Source organism: Filicampus tigris, chromosome 14, assembly GCF_054856515.1.
Source record: "Filicampus tigris isolate MCC_2025a chromosome 14, RoL_Ftig_1.0, whole genome shotgun sequence".
Taxonomy (NCBI): domain Eukaryota; kingdom Metazoa; phylum Chordata; class Actinopteri; order Syngnathiformes; family Syngnathidae; genus Filicampus; species Filicampus tigris.
The window spans coordinates 22,809,166-22,829,574 of NC_141230.1; the positions used below are offsets into that span (position 1 = coordinate 22,809,166).

Genomic DNA, 20,409 nt, shown 5'->3' on the forward strand with positions numbered 1-20,409 from the left:
TGATTTGCGGCCATGTGCCGTCGACCTTTCACCTGACGCCAGTAGGATCGGCTCCAAGTCCCGCTACTCTTTTAAGCGGTGAAAAGAATGTATGAATGGGTGTATGAATAATTGTGTAGTGTTTTAAACAACTTATTTGTTATTGATCATTGCTCAATAACTGTGTTGAAGCCGGCCTGGAAACGCTCTGGCTATTCTTCTACTAACCTGACCTGAATGAGCCGTAGAAAATAAGTTGAGTCATGGAATGAAGTGGGTGTAACTTACGGGCCTTCCTTTGTTTCCTCTGGGTCCTCTTGGTCCTGGAGACCCAGGTGGTCCCTAAGAAAACCAAAGATGTCTATATCAGAAAGCTGATGATGAAGACTGATCAAAAGAAACACATTGCATGTCGCAGTGTGTATCACATATAACGATAATCTGTGACCGATCGGCAGATAACCAAGATGCTCACCATAGGTCCAGAACGACCTCGAATACCAGTCACCTGCAGATACACTCGGTTAGATTTTGCTTTTTTTTTAAAATTTCTGGTCTGAGGAGTTCTGATGAAATTTTGAACGAAGACCATACTCACAATTGGGACATCACCAGGCTCTCCTTTCTGGCCCTGGAGTCACAGACAGATAGGTGAGACAAATCAATCAAACCAAATGTGTGCTGTACTCGTAGAAATGTGGTTGCCTACCTTGTAAATTCTGCCCCCACCTACAAAAAAAACAAAAAACTATTAGGTTTCCATTAATGCATTGTTAGTGGAATGTAGTAGTGAAAAAGTAAATCAGTGGGGCATAGAGATTTTACAATGAGAGTACTTTCTATCCAAACTACAACTGACCCAAAAGCGACTGAAAAAACAAACAAACACTTGTTGTCAAAATGGAGTGCATAGCTGTCCTGTAATGTCACCTGACAACCCATGCTAAAGTTTGTTCCTCCCCAACATACAAAGCTTGTCTTTCAGTTGAAATGTACCACTTCAACATACTTCCTTGCCAGCAATAACGACTTTCCTATTAGCCAGGGCTTTGGCGCTATCGTCTGGCATCTTTGGGCATTACAGAAAGAAACACAAATAGTTGACTTTGAACATTGTTTTAGAATTTGTTTGAAGAGATAAATTGCAGGTCCATTATTGCTCACCATAAGAGCCGCCACCCCCGCCACCGCCGCCGCCACCGCTGGAGGTTTCGCTCTGACAAATTGGGCAGCACTCTCCCTCGGGGACGACCACCTTCTCACAATTGGTCAGCTCTTCGCACTGGATGTTGTCACAGAGGACCTGACCGTTGTCACAGACGCAGATTCGGCACGGCGACGGCTTCCAGATGTCCCTGTTGGGGTACACTTGGCCATCTGCTTTGCAGCTGCCATCGTTTCCTAGGAGCACAGGAAAAGTGGGTGAAAGTCAGTCAGCACGAGAGAGGAGGAGAGTGCCATTCGAAATGCTTCGTAATGATCAAAGTATTGCAGAAATAATACAGTTGACTGGCCTATTTATTTGTCGTAATAGGGAACATATAAGTGGGGAAATTTTTATTTGCATGTATACAAATAGTTGGGTCTCTGGGGCGCATTCCTTCTATTCACATGTGAAATTAATTAACAACCAAGTAAATCTTATTGTCAGCATGGGGTCTGGGGGTGTTTGTGTGCATCCGCTGCATGCACCACATGTACGGATGACCTACACTACTTGATGGCGGCTTTGTGATGAAGTCCTGCCTCCATGAGTGAAAAAGGATGGCTGGTTCTGCTTGTTTCCTGTTCACCTTTCTCGACAACAAGGAATCGCTCACCTAGTTGCAACGCCCTAGTCTAGGGAGGGTGAGCAATGGTTGGTTTTGCCCTGGGTGGGACCAACAACCCCAAAACAGAGTCATTTCAAGATGAGGGTCACAAGTTGATGTTCAATGTGCTAGAACTAGATTGTTGAGCGGTTGCCACTCAAGTACAGACAAGTCAAGACGGTAGCAACTTAGCCATTGTCTTTTACAGTATGATACTGGCAAATGATCTCAAAATGTGATACAGGGGAGCATTTGCTTTAGTTTTCTATCCTGACTCATTTCAGATTGATGGAGTATGAACAGCAGGAGAAAAAAACAACAGCCCAAAATGTCTAGATTTGACCAACTACGCTCACATCAAACAGACTGAACCCGGCCGCAAAACGCGACGCCACAAACATGACAAAAAAAAGTTCTGGAAAATGTGAGACTTTGTTTCAGCAAAGTCTCCAGCCGTTAGACATGACATCATTTCCTCCTGAGGCTTCGTCTCCGAACTGAATTAATTGAAGTGCACAAGAAAAAACCCGCTACGGCGTTCATAAGACCATCTTCTCTTCAAAGAAAAAGCACATTTTTGTATTAGAAACTACAATGATTTTTCCCCCCACCTTATTTCTCAAAGTGAGCTTAAGGTTTTTTGTGCTGCATACACAGGCACTCAGGTAAGTACGACTCCTCAGATGACAAAGTTTGCTGTCCCCTTGCAAAATGACTGCTCACATTTTGGACAAGAACAGAAAAAAAAAATCTCAAGCGATCATAAAAATCATGAGTGAGCTGACTTTGTTTGCTGGGAAAGCAAGTTTTTTTGTTTGTTCTTTTTCCAAAAATGTGACAACTTTTACCTGATTCTTTCTGCCCCCCTAACAGCAGGGGGCAGCTCTGGGCCTTAACTGCAGGTAAGTCAGGTCAGAAGACCACAGTCAACCAGAGAAAAGTTGCATTGGTTGCACTAAAGATATGTGATGTGTCAAGCATGCACGGCCAAATGCCTAAAGTGTCAAACTAAAGCAATAGCTCACAGTTGTGGCAGACTGGAGAAAGTGAGCAATTGACTGAACTAACCCATTCCAGCTGTATGCTAAAAAGGAGCCCATTTTCAAAGTGATATCCGGTGGAACAAATCTTCTTGGGAAGGGATCAAACCAAGCGAATGTGAATGCAAATGGTTTTTGACCCCCACGTGCCAGGACATGATGCAAGGCAATTACAGGCCATCGGTTCAACGCAGAATTGTGTTCCGTGAACTGGTGGAGCAAAATGTGGGTGTTTAAAAAACACCCTTGGATTTATTGTTGTTGGTCGTACAACTGTGAACAAGTTTTAACAAATGTTTCCCTACATTTTAATGTGCCTTTACTTAAAGAGGACATACAGATTAGAAATATATTGACTTTTAAACTGCTTTTGTATACAAATAGTTGAATTTCTGTTTCTATCTCTTGCTTGTTGTTGTTAGTCTTTATTTTATACGCCCTACATGTTCCCACAGATATGCCACGAATACCTTTCATAGGCAAGACGCAGCAGCGTTATTTAAATAGCACATTTCATCAATGAGGCAACTCAATGTGCTTCACACAAGCACAGACACAAAACCTTTAAACACTTACAGGCAGAACAGTGAACAACATTCAGAAACAAAGTAGACAAAACTAAAGTAGCTTACAAGGACAACAATTCAACACATTGGCAGAAAAAATGATGGTAACGTTGCCATTTATAGCGGGTCAAATTGACTGGCTTGAGTTTCAAAAATAAAGGAAAAAATAGTTTAAAAATGTAAAAATATTTCCAACGAGGAAACATGCAGCAAGTCCCATGAACATTTTCAGTGTACCAATAAAAGCACACACAACAGGAGGGTTAATGCCGCCCAAATAGTTGTATATTTTCCCCCAAACAATAGGATTGTATCTTCTGCCCAATCAAAGTGTGGCAGGTGTGGAAAAATCTTCTAATCACCTTCACTGCCATCACATGACAACCTCACGGAGGAGATGTCGAACCGCACAGTTGGAAAGTGATTTTCCCTGTTGGCTTTTGAGCGATTCTCAGTATTCTGCAACATTTGATATTTCATGGAAGAGCTGCGCGGTTTTCGGTGGGGTCTCAAAAACCCGACCGCAAGTCTGGAGCAGCCAGACGTTCACTCCCCCCATCTGAGTGTCCCTCACTTTTCCATAAACGTATGAAGCACAGCTTGCTAATGACAAAGAACAAGACCCATCCTCCTTCCCATGTGTCAGCATGATGTGGATTTTCCACCAGGCAGCTGACTGAGAAGCCATTTTCCTTTCCGTGTTGAACAAAACATGGAGTCTGGAGAATTTGAGCACGACCCGGTTGAAGGTAGCGAGAAAATGAAGAGTGTCAAGAAGCTAGTTGCAACAGGTCGACCATCTCCGGTAGCTAGCTATGTCAACAACACTAGAACAAATACATAGGCTCAAATACAAATACTCTAACTCCTTTTTAAATGAGGAGACCCTAACATTAACCCATACGCGCCACAGCCAGAGGTCAACACGTTGGAGGCAATCAAACCTCTCCTTAGAAAAGACTACATCTCATCATTTCTCCTTAGTAATGGGCGAAAAGGATATCACACATATAGCCTATGGCCGACAAATCACCAGCTCATCTATTAGCTTACCCCTCCTGTTATGTTCTGGATCAAACTGACATGTTTGAATGCCAAAAAAGGGATTTGATGACACATATCCTATTCTTTAAAAAAAATTAAGAAACTCCTTTGTTTTATGACATTGTTTGAAGGTGACATTGATCCACGAACATAGTTAATAAGAAATAAAAACAACATAATACGTTGTACAAACACAGTAAAAAGTTGACTTCATGTGAAAAAAAATGCAATTTCATTACCTCAAAAAAAAGCAAGTGTAACTTCAATATGTCTACGCCACGCATACAGCCAAGTGATCATTTCAGCAGGAATGACACTTTCAAATGAAATACGACTGACAAGAATGGGGTGACAGAGAGCTTCTTTACTGAGAAGTGTCACAATAAAAAAAACACAAACACAAAAATAGAATCTCTGTGTTGCTAGTCAGGTTGGCATGCGAGTGTTTCCAAGCTTTTTAGCTTCCTTCCTAGAGACTCAAAAAAAACCATGTGGACCAGAAGATCATCGTCATCAACGAACACAGTTCAAATCTAAACCCAGGGGTCCTCATTCAATTGTGAATTCATTGGTTTGCACGACCTTAGTAACTTTGAATGTGTGCTCTGGTATCTTGAGATTAGGTTGAATATTCCATTTGTGGGTCTTGAAAAAGAGTTTTTTTCACAGTATGTTTTCATGCCATTACACAATTCAGCTTTGAAGTACAATCCTTTCCATGTTTCTATTTCCCCCGTCAGATTTGATCAAATTAACAAATGTGCCCCGAAATGATGACTTCAAATCAAAATGGCCAACTTCCTGTTCAATTTAGAGCATAGATCCTTCACATTTTTCATGCATCATGCCCAATTTCACCTTGCTCACTGAAAGTATTGTTGTTGTTTTTTCTAGTTTACCAGGGCGTGTTACTTACGGAGGTTTTTTTTTTTTTTGGGGGGGGGGGGGGTCTAATTGACCCCTATGTTTGGACAGAAAGAGAGACAGACACGACTGATGGATTAAAACATATTGATACATGCAGTTATGCATATTGTATAGTATGGCACAAGGACTATGAATTCAAGTTTGTGCCAGAGAACGTCTAGCGATGGCCATTCTAGCTCATTCACCTGAGTGCTACAATAATATAATGAATGTACGTACAGTATGTTGCATAAAAGCATCCAATTGGTTGCCTACACTCTCTGTAATTTATATTGGATTTTCATACTCTCTCATCAACATTCCTGTTCCGTTTGTTTCCTAGGAACAACAACGACCCAAGTCATGTTTAATCATCCAAACGTTTGGTTAAAAATCTCGTCTCCATCACCGTTCACAGTGCAGCTTTTTCTTTGCGGCGAGACTAACGTTCCCTGCCGAACACGATGGGAAGTGGAAGGCGTGATTCAGATGCCGTACAGCTGCTGCCGGGTGACTTCGCAACAGCTGCTCCTTCCTGCTCGAGGACCCGAGGTGTCATGGCCGCACATAAATCTTTCCTCTCGCAGGGACCTTTATTCCAGCCAATGAAAGGTTCACTGATGGAGCGCTCCATACAAGCTTTCATTCCAGACAAGGCCGTTTACACAAAGCCTGAGTGGCAAAGGGTCAAAACCGGCTTGTAGCAAACACGGCATTCGCCGGAATGCGCTCAACTCATTGCTTGGTTTAGAAGCCGGAAAAGCGCCTGTCTGTTTAGGTTGATGATGTATTTCGGATTTGCTGCATTACTGTGTGTTGATGAGGCTTAAAAGCTAAGGGACGGCTCGAGTTTGAACACGCTCCTCTCCTTGGCTTCCCCAAACAAAAGCTGCGAGTCTGAAGAAAGGGAGGAGCGGTGTGCAGGCTCCGTCCAGGAAAGTTGAAATAGTGGACTGCTTACATGTTCAGGCTTCTCCACGAACAGGCTCCTTCGCCTCGCCAAAATGTCAACTGCATATGTTCACCAATGGTACTTCTGTATCTGGTTGTCTAAATGACGCCCTACTGGAAAATGAGAGAATGTTTCTATAAACATTTGGAAAGTGCACCTCAAAGAACATATTTGTGACAAAACTTGCCATTTTAGACAGGTCAGCACGGCCACCCAACCACCCATCCAGCGCTATCGTCAAGACCGCACCAACCGAGACCAAGACATTATCAAAGCTAGAGAGTATAGAAACCGAGACAAGACCAGCAATGCGTTGTATATGCAAAGAAAAACAATAAAAAAAAATTAAAAAACAGAACAAAATGAACAGTGTTTAATTTTCATCAAGATTGCAACAAAAACAAATTCTGCTATTTAGTTTTTGAAACGGGTGGCACAGTTCAGAGGTGTTGGGTTCGATCCCGGCTCCGGCCTCCCTGTGTGGAATTTGCATGTTCTCCCCGTGCCTGCGTGGGTTTTCTCCGGGTGCTCCGGTTTCCTCCCACATTCCAAAAACATGCATGGTAAGTTGATTGGACTCTCTAAGTGGCCCCGAGGTGTGATTGTGAGTGCGGATGTTTGTTTGTCTCTGTGTGCCCTGCGATTGGCTGGCCACCGATTGAGGGTGTCCCCCGCCTACTGCCCGAAGACAGCTGGGATAAGCTCCTGCACGCCCGCGACCCTTGTGAGGAGAAGCGCTATAGATAAATGGATGGATGGATGTTTCTGAAATGTAGGAGGCGTGGCACTCCAGGTGACACCGGGAAGGCAACGCAGTTTCTCACTGATCACAGTAGTACTGAACTGGTCTTAATCAAAAATTTGGAGTCAGCCCCGTCCAAAACAGAGTAAAAATGCCTTTGTTTGCGAGATGAGACCGAGACCCTTAAAAAGTGGCCTCCAGACCAAGACCGATCTCCAGAACGACAACACTTCATCCATCCATCCATCCAAAATTGAAACCACAAACCTCAAAATTGTACAAACGACTCAGGCCCTGTGTGCTTGGACTAGCTGAAGTATGTAATGTACTCCACACATAATAGACTTCATCCTAACAGCGAGGAGAAGAAACGTGAAAGGCTGAACACTCTTTGTCTTGGCTGTCAGCTCACCAACTTGGAGACCGAATACGTTCCATAGGAGTGCTCGTGTAGATTTATGATCCCTCACGTGTTCCGCGTTTGGGCTTCACGAGGACCGTTAGTCCACCTTCAGCCCCTTTCCGTTAGGCTCGCACCACGGCGTGGCTTCATTCCTTTCTTTTTTTCTTTTCTAGAAGGATAAACTGGAAAGATCAATTCAACAACCCCTGATTGTTCCTCCAGGGTGTGAGAGGTTTTGTGATGGGGAAATGCTTTTAGGTTCACTGTAAGTGTGCGAGCAACACACAACTTGGTGGACATGTGTGTCCTAACAGGATGCAGCAAAAAGTCTCAAGCAGCCATGCGTGCAATTTAACAGGAAGTCGGCTGTCTTGTTTGAAGCATTCATTCTTGCAAATTTGACGGAATCTCAGGGAATTGGCCCAAATCAGCTTCAGTTGGCACCAGGAACAAATTGATTTTTGGCCACTCCGTTGAATGCAAAGCGCCAAATGAAATAATAGGCGATGATCCGCCATGAAAAATGCCATGCAATCACGAGTTCACTCTCGCTTGCATCATTAATGTTAGCTTTTTGTTTTGTCTTAGGTGCATTTCATATTTGACAAAAATATTCTCATCCATAAGGTTACAAAAGAAGACTCAGACAAAGTATTAATTTCACCAAAAAGGAATAACAGGACATGTGGGTTTTTTTTTGGTTTTTTTTGTATTGTCTCGAACAAAATGCTGAATTGACTTGCACTTGGTCAAATGTCAAACATGTGGCGTTCGTAGCCCTCCCAGAGCAGATCCAGAACATGTGGACCGGACCAAGAAAAATCTCCAGCTTTCCTGCATATGTGCTTCATCTCCTGTCTTTTGCATGAAATGCGCTGCTTATGAGGCAACGAATTATTGTCAGTTTAATGCATCCAGTTGAGCGCATGTTTATGACGTCAGTGCAGGGGCGTTATTATCCTGACCCGAACTCTAACCTTAATCCAAACAATCAATTGTTTTGATTTAGAATGTTCCCCGCGTTCCAGCTAGCCTGTCCTTCCCGTCAAGAAGCAGCCAATCAGGTTACAGCGGGGCGTGTCCTGCCTAGAACTGTAGTGGGTTTATAATGCACCCAAGAGGGACTTCAGGTGCTCAATTTGCATGATGCTTTGCCTCAAATTTGGAAATGTCAAACTAGTCAAAGGCCACGGATGGAGTACATGTTTAGCCAATGTTAGCTTTTTTTATTTTTTATGAGGAGGTAAGATGACCACTTTTGGGGCCAGAGGCTCCTTTTTCCACTCTTTCCTTCGCAGAAAGTTGCATTTTGGGTTTTGCCCATGAATCTTTCATAACTTCCATTGTGTTTATCACTATTGGACCACACGGGCCCCCACACGGGCCCCCACACTGTTGCTGCTCTCCATTCTTTTTGTCCATGTTATTTTCACAAGTGTATTCCACTGCTCATTTTCTCCTTGCTGTTTCTGTCTCCATTTTGTTATTCTTATAGCTCTGGGAAAGAAACGCAGCTGCTGGGATTTAATGCTTCTATGCACTGCATCGTATATAAACCCGCGCCAATGCCCCCCCAGGCCAGGAATGTTGTCCATGAGGATCTATCATTGGAAAGATTACATTCACATGTTGGCCGCTTTTACAGCGCCTTTTGTCATTAGCTTGACAGTAGTTAACCACCAACCAACCAGACTACAACAATCAGAAAATAAAAAACTCAAGCCAATACCTGTGAAAAGTGAGAACGGCTATAAATGCGAGTTCATCACCTTATAAGGTCAAAGTTAATGTTCCGAATTGTTTGCCATGCTTGTACAACGTTTGTCTGAAGCTCAAAACGTTCAGACATTGTTTAGTTCTCATTACGACAGCTCAATCACGACATTAAGTTGAAGCCACGGTCTTTGCGATTCGCGTTGGGCAACAAAAGCCGATGCGCTTGAAGGGATTCTGTATCTGCAACAAAAACAGCAAGTGGATGCTTTGGCTTTAGCCTGCTGGAATGGAAACGCCGGCTTCGTTCGACAAGAATTAGATCAGGTTTGAGGCCACAAAAATCCTGAGTAAATTTGCTTGCGAGCAGGAGCCCAGCAGCAACTGAACTAATAAACGTGGACATTATCTGGTGATCCCAAGCGAAGCCCCTGCTGGCCTTAATTCAGGAGTCCAAAAAGTTGGCTGGGCGGGCATCCCGCGGCACGCTTTCCTTCTCATGCAGCAGTCAAGCTGAAGCCCCGAGGACTCCCGCATTGATCACTTTCTCTCCAAGCTCCAGATGTTAAGCCTCGCTTGCATTTTGTTGTAAATGCGAGAGAGAGACAAACACACGGGATGAGAGGTGCCGCATCTTACTTTGTTTCCCAGCAAGTGATTTAGCCGAGAACGAACGGCACGCCGGCACACGTTCACGCAACTTTCCGCTTGTCATTTTCAAGCCATTTTGTACGCATAAGCATCTTTCCCCATTTTATTGAATTAAAATGCCGCTAATCGGTTCCAACCTCAAAAGAAAACCACAACAACAAAAATTGTAATGATGAAAAAAATCAACTGCTCTATGATAGTGTACTTTATAAAATACACGGAAATTATACAATCGAATGTAAAGAATTTACAACTTTTTGCCACTTTTGATTTACTTATAATTCATGGACATTGTGTTGCTCCTTCTTGTGTGTGCGTATCGGCCACCTGGGGGCAGTATAATACAGACAGAGCCACACATGAAGATGACTTTTACAAATGACCTGGTGAGCTGCAGCAATATTAGTCTCTTTTTTCCAGAGATGAAGAATACTCGTACGCGCCTGTGTGATTTTTTTGTGTCTACCTGTTGCTTCACTGTTTGTGTTCCAATACCCATTGCTCAAAGGGTTGTAATACTGCAAACACCAATGCAATTAATTCGCCTATCTATGGCGTTTTGCATTTTTCATTGGCATGAAGCTAAACAGACTTGAATGTGGTGAAGCTGTTTGAAGTTTAGTTTTCGACAGTAAACCTCAAACGTAAGTCACGAGAAACAGCTCAAAAACTCATTTTTTGAAGAATTGTTTACTCTCTGCCAAATCGATGCATGTCGTGACGTGTCGACTCGAGTTCACTGCTCCCATACGGAGCTCGTATCTCAAAATGTGGCATGCAAGTCAAGGCAAAAAATACATACACAATAGTTATATTGGAACTGTATTGTTTCACCACAGGTCTCACACACACACACACACACAAGATATTAATGAGATCAAATTCCAAACACACAAGTCTAGTGTCCGTTTTCTTCCCAAATGCCCGTGAGAGGAGTTTGCAGATTGTGCAGCCTTGCGTTTGTTGAAAGCCCCTCCCCTCCTCACTAACACTCGCATACTTTACACAACATGTCATCCACATCTGTGTGCCGCAGCAACGCTTCCCTCATGGCAGACTCTCACCACAATCAAAGCTAAGTCAAATACGCACACCGCCAGTTTGTTCAATTCTTCGTGGGTACAAAAGACGTCGAAGATCAGGGATCGCAAAAGATGAAGCGCAGCCCAAATTGCCAAAGGAAATTCCACTTAAGGTGAACTGAGTGAGTTCAGCACGTCCAGAACAGAAAGTCGACAATGGATTTGCTGACTTTAAATCACTCAAACAACGTCACTTTTTAGTTCTTCTTTTTTTCAACAAAGACAATTTATTCAGTGAGGTTAAGTTGAGCTATCCAAGCCAGCGACATATAGTGATAGGGGTTGTATTAAGCTCATTTTGTCTTCCTTGTTATCTATATTTTGGTTGGTTCATATAAAACATACAATCAAGGTTTTTAGGTCGTTTTATTACCTGACATGTTTCGGCGTGTACTTCCGCCTTCATCAGAGTGAAGGCGGAAGTACGCGCCAAAGCATCTCAGGTAATAAAACGACCTACAAATCTCGATTGTCTGTTATATACGAACCAACCAAAATATAGCGATAGGGAGTGCAGGTAAATTCTCTTCCGCTAGATGGCAGAAGGTGGAATGAACCTGTTGCCATCCACAGAGCGGAAAGAACCTTTGTATGTATTCAACTCAACAGGCCCGCATATCACACCGACGACGTCACCTTGTGAGCGAGACGAGATCCTCTTTTCAGTTTCTCTACTTTTGGTGACATTTTTGTTTGGTGGTGAGCTTTGAGATTTTTCGAAAGTCAACCGTGTGCCTTGGCTCATGAAAGGCCGTGAACCACTGAAATGGATGGATGTGCTCCTCCGGGTCATCCAGCCTTCCGCCTTCACACAACGCGTTATTCTTTTGTACGTCAGGTTTCACCCACTTCGTCTTATGTCGTCGTTACTGGAAATCTGTTGCCACAAAATCTTGCTCACAACATTAAAAGGCAAAAATCAGTGCCACGAGCAGAAATCAAGGCTGAAATCTGGAGCTCGCGAGAGGACTTGATGTTGCTGGAACAAGTGTGGCCAAATGCGACTGCCGTTTGTCTGTTTCAAATTACAGAGCGGAGAGATGCAGGATTTGCTCTCCGCCAGAAAATGACACAAAACAAGTTTGCTCCCTTGTTATTTGAGTTTGTCAGGAATGGCAATTATGGCCATGGGTCACTTTGACCCATGTTCAATCATCCAAAAGTGTCAGAACTTTTAAATGTGTCAGTGTGACCCACACCATAAGAGGGTGAGTTCCAAAGTATGAGAATTTGTTGCATCCACGTGGGTATCTTTTTTCCCCCCTTTTTGACACTTTAAGATAATAAAAGCGGGTCGAATCGACCCAGGCACATTATTGCCGTTCCTGAGAAGCAAAGGGAACAGGAGGGTTCGTAGCTACTGTGCCAACATCTGGACTTCAGCTCTGTTTCCGCAAGCATCAAATTCTTCAGCCCCTCTGCAGAATTGATCGCACGACGTCATGGAGGGGCAGCGAGCGCCACGCCAGCCGACACATTTCCGCATCTCATTGCTCGCACACAATGTGAGACGGGATTGTTCAGGAACAGGGACCGGGGCAGCATAGACACACATTGTGCTCGAATAATGCATCTTTTCTCTCCAGCAAGTCACATCTTGACAGCCCATCACGCTGAAAACTTGTTCAACAAAACTTCCAAATGTGATCATGTGCAGATTCATGTATGCAATCGATCCACTTTGGATTGACAGAACTTTTCAAATGACAAAAATTCATCTGCTCGACACACACGCCATGCCATCCGGGAAATGTCGTCTTTCTGTGTTGCCTGAAATGCTTTCAGCTAATCTCCAACCAATGACCAACCAAAATCTGACCAATCAATGGATGACTAACCGAACAACTCATTGGTCAATATTTTTTTTCTTTTTTTTTTTTTTTTTTTAAATCAGAGATGTGAGTAAACATTTGAAGATTATTTTTATTTATTTTTATTTTGGCACTGATTACGGATCTGCCCTCATTTCTCTCTAGCACATCAGGTTTTCATAATGATAATGATAATAAAAGAATAAGTAACATAATAATACAATTAGTGATATTTACAAATGAAGGATTGGGTTGAGCAAAAGTGGATATTTTTAATGGCAAAGCTGTAAATTACAATGCATGGTAGAAATCGTATTGTAAGGTCAATTTAAAAAACAATTAGATGATGACCCGTGCTATCAAACCGACCAACCAATCAACCAACAACAAACCAACCAACCAACCGACCAACCAACCAACCAAGCAAGCAACTAAGTAACTAACTGACTGACTGACCAACTGGCTGACTAAATATCAAACTGACCAAGCAAACAACTGAGCAACTATCGAACCCAACCACCAATTGCCCATCAAATGAATGACCGAGCCAAACGCTGCCCAAGTACAGTTCAGTTGTATTTCACTTTTAAACTCAATACTTTTGCATTTAATCTTTGGCGACGGTTTGTTTTTCAAGCAATGAAAAAACAAATCAAAATAAATGTTCAAAAGCAAACTGCTCCTAATGTTACTGTCGCTTACAAAATGATGAAATCTACTTCGAAAGGTAATCGAGGTCTCGTTGTGCTGCCCACATTGTAATGTCGCTCATGGCGGTGCTACTTTGTCTTAAAAGGTTTGACGTTCACACCTTTAAAGATTTGGCAAGCTTGACATCAGAATTTCTGTTCAAGGAATTGCACCCCAAATGCCCGAAATATTTTGTATGAAACAAGATGGACGTGGATGTTTTCAATTCCGTCTTGCAAAGACGTCAGCTTGAAGCGGGGGAATCCTCCGGCTGAACGTGGCCCGAATGGCTTTTGCACGTGTTTTATCCGACGCACTCAACATCTGCAATAGTACGACACCGCCATGACAGAAAAGGGAAACACTGTAAAGTGGAACTTTTTATGGATTCGGTGAAGAAATATGAAACTCTGGGGAATTCTGTAACGTGTGGTCCGCTTCGATCAAGCCAATATCAAATTCAGTTCGATGTTCTTGCAGTACAAGAAAAATACTTTAGCAGAAGTCAAGTCCATTTCTTCGGAAAAAATGTTTCAATCAACATGAACAATTTATTGATTTATCTTTAACGAAATAATAACTCATTTTAATCTATTATTTTAATCATTCTAATTATCAACCAGTTGGTAAACAAATTGATAACATGTTAGTTTGTATTATTGTATTGTGCATTGTATTATTAATGATAAATAAATTAAGAGGTTATTTAATGAATGAAACCAAAAATGTTTGTTATTCTTTTGACCATTTTTACTGTATTATTTCCAATACGTGCATCACGCAATTATTGAATAAAAATGTTAAATTGTTGACTGCATAGGAAACATTTTTAGTCAATAGATTTGTCATCATTTACAATAAACAATTATGTGGTCGAAAAATGAACAAAAATACAATTCATTATAGTCTTCTATTCTTTGATGATTTACAATCAATAGATTCATCACCAATGTTTTCATCCATAATCACATTTTAATCAACAAGTTTTTAAAAAATTAGACTAATGCAACAAGTATTACAAGACTCTTGAGATTATAAATGCTGGAAGGCCTGCATTCAAGAACGGAAGGGACCCTACATGGCTTGCGGGCCGTACTTTGCCCACCCGTCGTCTATTCTTGCTAATGCCTTTCCCAAGGACAAAATTAGTTAAAAAACCAAACACCAAGTGTGCAAAACATCTATCTTTGACAGAGGCAGACCTCTTTACTTTGGTGAAAGAAAAAAAAAAAATCAGTTTGTCCAACAAGCCGCAAAGAGCCCAAACACGCGGACCGCGCTGCAAACCCTCGCCGGCCACCAACAGCCGACACGACGCAAGCTCGCTACAACGTAGAATTTAACTTTGGCCGCAACCTGCAATTATGGCCTCCGCTCACCATTTTGTGGCGTCCTGCAAAGTGAGCTTGACGTGTTCACTGACTGACGGTGGATATTATCGCACTTGTAATCCTTCGGTCCTTTCAAAGGCACTTGCATCCGATTGTTTGCTCGGGATTATTTGGAACAACATTTGCCACTTCCAAAAAAAGACCTCAACTCTTCCATCAAGTGATTAGCGCCAGGAAGACTTCCGCAGGTGGAACATGACATCTTGTGAGATGCAAAGCTTGAAAGCAATTAGAGCAGCGCTTGAAATCATCAACGGGGGTGGGGGCCAACATGCGCAGAGGGAGTGGCCGATTACAGCAAGAGCGAGCCGACCTACGGAGGGTGAGGATGGTGCGGAGGGTCAAGCCCGCGACATGACCTGGCCAACCGGAGCCAGCTGTATCAACAGCCATTAGGCACTGAAAAAAAAATAATTAAAAAGCATGTGTTCAACTAATTTGGTCAAATATTTTCGAGGGCAAAAAGTGTTGGTTTGCCACATTTTTTAAATCACCTGCAAGCCATGTACCTGAGGACATTCAGTCCGTTTTTTTGTTGTTTTTGTTTTCAGTGTAGTGTAAAGCCAACTGACTGTGTGTGACTGTGTTTTGCATCATTTAAATGCAAAACAAGAGGTTAAAATGTGTCATTTCATTTCTCTACACGAATTGAGTCGATGGCAACTGGACATTTCTCCTCTCGTCAGTTCATGCAAGAAGGCTTGGTGAGGTCCTGTCTCAATCAATGGGATCAATGAGATCATTCACAATGCTTTTATTTTGTGAAACTCTCCTGTAATGGAGTGGCTCAAATTGAACCATTTGAAAATGTTAAAGAAGAAATCATGGATTAAAAACTAACTCTTATTTTTCCACATTTATGTGTCCTTTAAGATAAATTACACCATTTTACAAATCGTCGCTGTCATGTGAAAAACACTTATCTCCATTTTTTTTTCATTTTCTTATTTTTACATGAATCATGTTCCCGCGTTACGGACATTGCATTAAAGTGAAAATTAAAAAAAGTTTCCAAAATTGGTGTTTTTCACAGGACAGCGACGAAATGCTAGAATTTGAAAAGAAAGCACGAGTTGCATCGTGTTATATTTTACACCCACTAAATGTAGAGCTTGTCAAACTGACCCATGAACATTGTTGCTAAGACAACACAGCGAGACATTTAAATGGTCAAATCTATCATCCGTTGATTGATTTCAGAAATCAACATTTTAATTGTGCCAACAACCATAAAAAAATGTTTCTTTTTAATACATCAGCTGAAAGTTTTGGACAACAGCAAGTCAAGGCCGAACTAAACTAAACATCCTCCAAGTTGTTCCCTCAAGTTGTCATCAGTCAGTCAGTCCGTCCGTCATCCGTGGGCTGAAATCGTCCATTTCAAGGCGCCCTTCCGCATATCTGCCCGGCAACGGGGGCCCATTCCGTAATATTTTCCAAATAGGGCCAAAGTGACGAGTTCTAACATCTGGAAAGCATCGTCTCCCCCCCCCCCTCCCCACGCCATCCCACCCCCGTCCCCCTCCCCGCCTCCGCCCGGGCCTCCATTTGCTGACTGCAACCATTTCATTCCTAAGTGGTTCCCATGAAGCTGCGCTCCTCGCGGCCACCGCTCACGTCAAATCGTTGCTTTCGCCACCGAGGGCGGCGACGCGACCGTTGACACTTTAGCTAACGTCGCCCCTTTCAAACGGAGACCCCAGCATGAAAATACGCAACGAGACCCCCTTTTAAGATGCGTGGAACGGAGTCATAGCTCAAAAATGCAGCATGTGGTTCTAATGGAAGCCGTCTGCGGACCTGCATGAGTTGTCCTGTTTGGACGTGAAAAGCAGGCCGTTTGTTGCCATGTCGCTGATGTGGCGAAAACAACTGGAAACAATTTGGAAATCCGAGTGAGATCGTGGAGTTTGTTGAATTTGGAAAAGCAGTTGTGAGCCTTTTGGCTGTTTCAAGCTCTGCAAGACGGCATTTTCTTGGGTTGGTTGTCAGTAAGCGATGCTGAGACATGCCAAAGTAGGCCACTAGTTCAAGCCTCCGCTTATCTTGGTTTCGCTGGGACAGTGAAAATAGTACTGGGCAGGTTTGACCTGGTGCGATCAGCAAATAGTGTTTGGTTAAGCAAATAAAAAGCCTAAGAAGCATTGTTTAAGTCAGCGATTCTTAAAGTGTGGTCCAAGCACCGCCGGTGGTATGAGGACTCCCTCTAGTGGGACGCAAAAGAGTGACTGCCCAAGTAAAGTTCAGTTGTATTTAACTTTTTAAGTTTAAAACCGTTTCATTTCAACTTTAAGAAAGGTTTCTTTTTATTCTATTTTTTATTTAACCTTTGGCACAGCACGATTTGATTGTATCATTATTTAGTTTAATGTTGGTCATATGGTGCCACTCTGAGTTTGTTTTAACATTTAATAGTTGATTTGAGTCATTATTAAATTTTTTTCTCAGGAACAGCAATCATGATCCTGGGTCAATTTGACTCACATCACGTTTAATTGTTGTTGATTACCTTTAGAAGCCAAACACACGTTAGTGACAAAATGTTCTTTTTCTGTCAATTTGACCCGCAATCCAACACGAGGGTTAACCCACCCACGAGTCTCCGTCAAATTGGTCTTTGACGTAAGGCCCAAAGTGGCGTTTTTGCAGCTAGCTTGTCAGCGTGTGGGAGGCGTCCTTTTCAAACACACACTCACACAGGCAAAAACATGGGTTGCTTATCCATTGTTTTCTTTCCATGATCCACAATACGTCAAGAAACTTACTTCCAACATTATTTGGAGCCAGTTTCAAACAGAGGCCGACAAAGGCTCTACTGAAGTGTAAACCAGATGATCAAAGCCCAAGGAGCTCAGATTCTTGGGATCCGCAAGCCACAACTTGCCCATCATTTTAACAAAGTGCTTGCTGTACATATGGGGACCAGCGCGCTCATCAAACCAATACAGTATATGAAACCAATGACTTCTCCCTACCTTAGCTTTGGGCCAAATAAAAGCTCAGACATATGAAATACCTCAGGTCAAAAGTTCCAAAATGTGGATCAACGAGCGCTTTTAAGATAAGAATGCCTTTATTGATCCCACAGTGGGGAAATTTTCATTTTGCAGCATATCAATGGAGACTATCTCCACTGCATATAATGAGAGGGAATGAGAGAAGCCGCTTTGATTTGGCTAAGACTGAAGTTAGCTGTGACCGCTCCCACAGAAGCGCAGACCTCCTCATCTGCGAAATGACCAACTCCGGGTCCAACCCGCCTCCGCGCAGTTACGCCGTGCAGGATTGAGGCCATTGACGAACACACGATCTTTGGCAATGTTCAGCATGATTGCCTCGGTGATTGCATTCCAATGGGCTCAGTCCCTTCCTGTCAGATGGAAAACATGCGAAAATAATTCCGCTCATCCTGCTCTGCTTCTGAGTGAGAATTAAAGTAGATTTTTTGGGGTGGGGGGAAAGAGTTGCTAGAGTGAAAAGTTGCTAAATAAAACACCCCCGTTGCAAACTAGCTCCTCTCCATGTGCGACCACGCTGTTAGTGTCAGTCAACTAGTAACAATGGATAAATATCAAATGTAAAGTTATTGAATTTGGTTGAGCTCTTTTCTATTAAACAGGTCATGAATATTAAATTGGCCTTTGGCGTATGAGGAAAAACCTTTGTCCAAAACTTTGCGAAGCCCTGAAGTGTCATTCCCTACTGTGAGCTTTTAAGCCTTTTTTAGCGATGCCACTTCCCCACACGCTTTGCCCACACGCCCCCAAAAAGGGATCACGTGCAAGCAAATTATCCACACGTGCGCAAAACATATGACTTTCATCCAGCGCTATGTAACTGTACGTGAGCTGAGCCTTCAAAGCATCGTTCTCAAATCCCACCAGGTTCCTCACAAATCTTTCCAGCCAACCCGTTGCCCTCCAGACATTTTTTTTTTTTTTGCTGACTTTTGGGTCCAAAACGATTTGGACATAAATGTGTCAGCTTGCAGCAATGCAGGCCTCAACAACAGCCAACCGCAGCGCCGTTTTCCATCTCAAAAGTGCCATCGGACTGCAGCAACCACTTCAGTCGCCATTTCTTGATATTGTTGCCATTCAGCCAGAAGTGGCCACAGTGTAAAAGAGCCTCAAGCCTCTTCAAAAAGGTGAAACACATTTTCCTTCACCAGAAAAAAAAGCATGAGTGAGATTTCCCCGGTTTTGGCCACAGAGCAAATTTCCGAGGAACGATTACTTGAAGGTCAGAGTGAACAAGAAGAGACAGTTGTGCTACAACGCTGGAAAAAAGTACAGAAGAGCAGCCATCTTCAATCCACTAAAATGTGATTTCTCAACACAAACGGACATTTCTGCTTGTTATTTTTTCTCAGTGAAGGTATAGCGTCATGGCTTGTCCATTCAAATATCCTATTGACGGGTTCTCCACAATTCAAATCATGACACCAAAAATGTTTACATTTACATCCTGCAACGCTACGGGGCAACATCATCCACTTTAAACTTAAAAGTAGATTTTTGGTTTACAACTTCTTTCCCCCTATCTTAATAAGTGTAATCCTTGCACCTCCAAAGCGATCACTTTTCAGAAAAAATGCTGAGCAAGTCCTTTCTGTCACTTTTGACGAGTCGGTAATTGGTTAAAAAAAAAAGACCCGCATGCGGGCTGACCAAAAGTATCGTCTAGCACAAACATTTTGGAAACTGACCAAATTTAGAAGTCTCCGCCAGCGATATGCAGAAAAATGGTTAGTAATGAGGTAATACAGTAATTATATGTGTGTATATATATATATATATGGGGATGTTTTTGTTCCCAAACTTTTGGACCCTTAAACTTGGTCAGAATCAAATTGACGCAGGAGCATTAACACGAGAAGCAAACTTAACAGGAGGGAATTGAATGGCAATGTTGTATCATTTAATATCCTACATTTAGCACCAGGTGGCGCTCTATCTGCCGTGCTCATCAGCTTTGTGTGAAAACGTGCCACAACTTCACAACGTGATTAAAAGACTTCTTCAACCAGCAGAGTGGGAGCCCATCAAATGAGCTGCAGTGTTCAGAGAAAGCAGTGACATCATCAGCGGGTGACGTCAGGGGATCAAATTCTCCTACTGAAAAAAAAAAAAGAAAGAAAAAAGAAGCGGGGGAAGCACAGGTCAACTAAAACAAGAAGACTCAGGTGTTCCACCTCCTCGGATTGCCAGCTGAAGACTTTAGCAGCCCCCCACCCCCGAGTCCTCCTGGGCCTTCCCGTGACTCAGACACTCCGGCAGGCAGGCTCACCGCCCTCCTCCTCCCTGACCCCCACCGGCCCCCCTCATCCTCAAGTCCCTTCACATCTGCCCCAAATTAACATAGCGGTGAGTTCGTGTTCCCTCTCAGACGCCTTAGCAATGAAATTGTCTTTGCAGATGTACAATGTAGCGCAATGGTGGGATGGCTGGGGGGGGGCTTTTGTGGTAAGACGTAATGAATGTTCCATTGGAAGTTGTGCGGGAGTCATGGAAAACCGCAAAGGTGCTTGTTTCTGTCTTTGCACTTTTTTTTTTTCAATGTCTGAGGGTGACATCACTGGAAATTACTGACAGATGTCCACCTTTGCTCACATGCACTACTTGGACA

General features: G+C 42.9%; 1 protein-coding gene across 1 annotated transcript in view; it reads right to left on the reverse strand.

Annotated features, from left to right (window-relative positions):
* col5a2a (collagen, type V, alpha 2a) overlaps window positions 1-20,409 on the reverse strand; it is a 37,615-nt gene that overhangs the window by 16,638 nt on the left and 568 nt on the right. The window contains exons 2-6 of the mRNA XM_086051899.1: window positions 1,144-1,380; window positions 689-708; window positions 578-610; window positions 455-487; window positions 268-321 (exon numbers count right to left, since the gene is read on the reverse strand). Coding sequence (XP_085908025.1) covers window positions 268-321; window positions 455-487; window positions 578-610; window positions 689-708; window positions 1,144-1,380 — 377 coding nt within the window. The remainder of the gene's footprint in view (window positions 1-267; window positions 322-454; window positions 488-577; window positions 611-688; window positions 709-1,143; window positions 1,381-20,409) is intronic.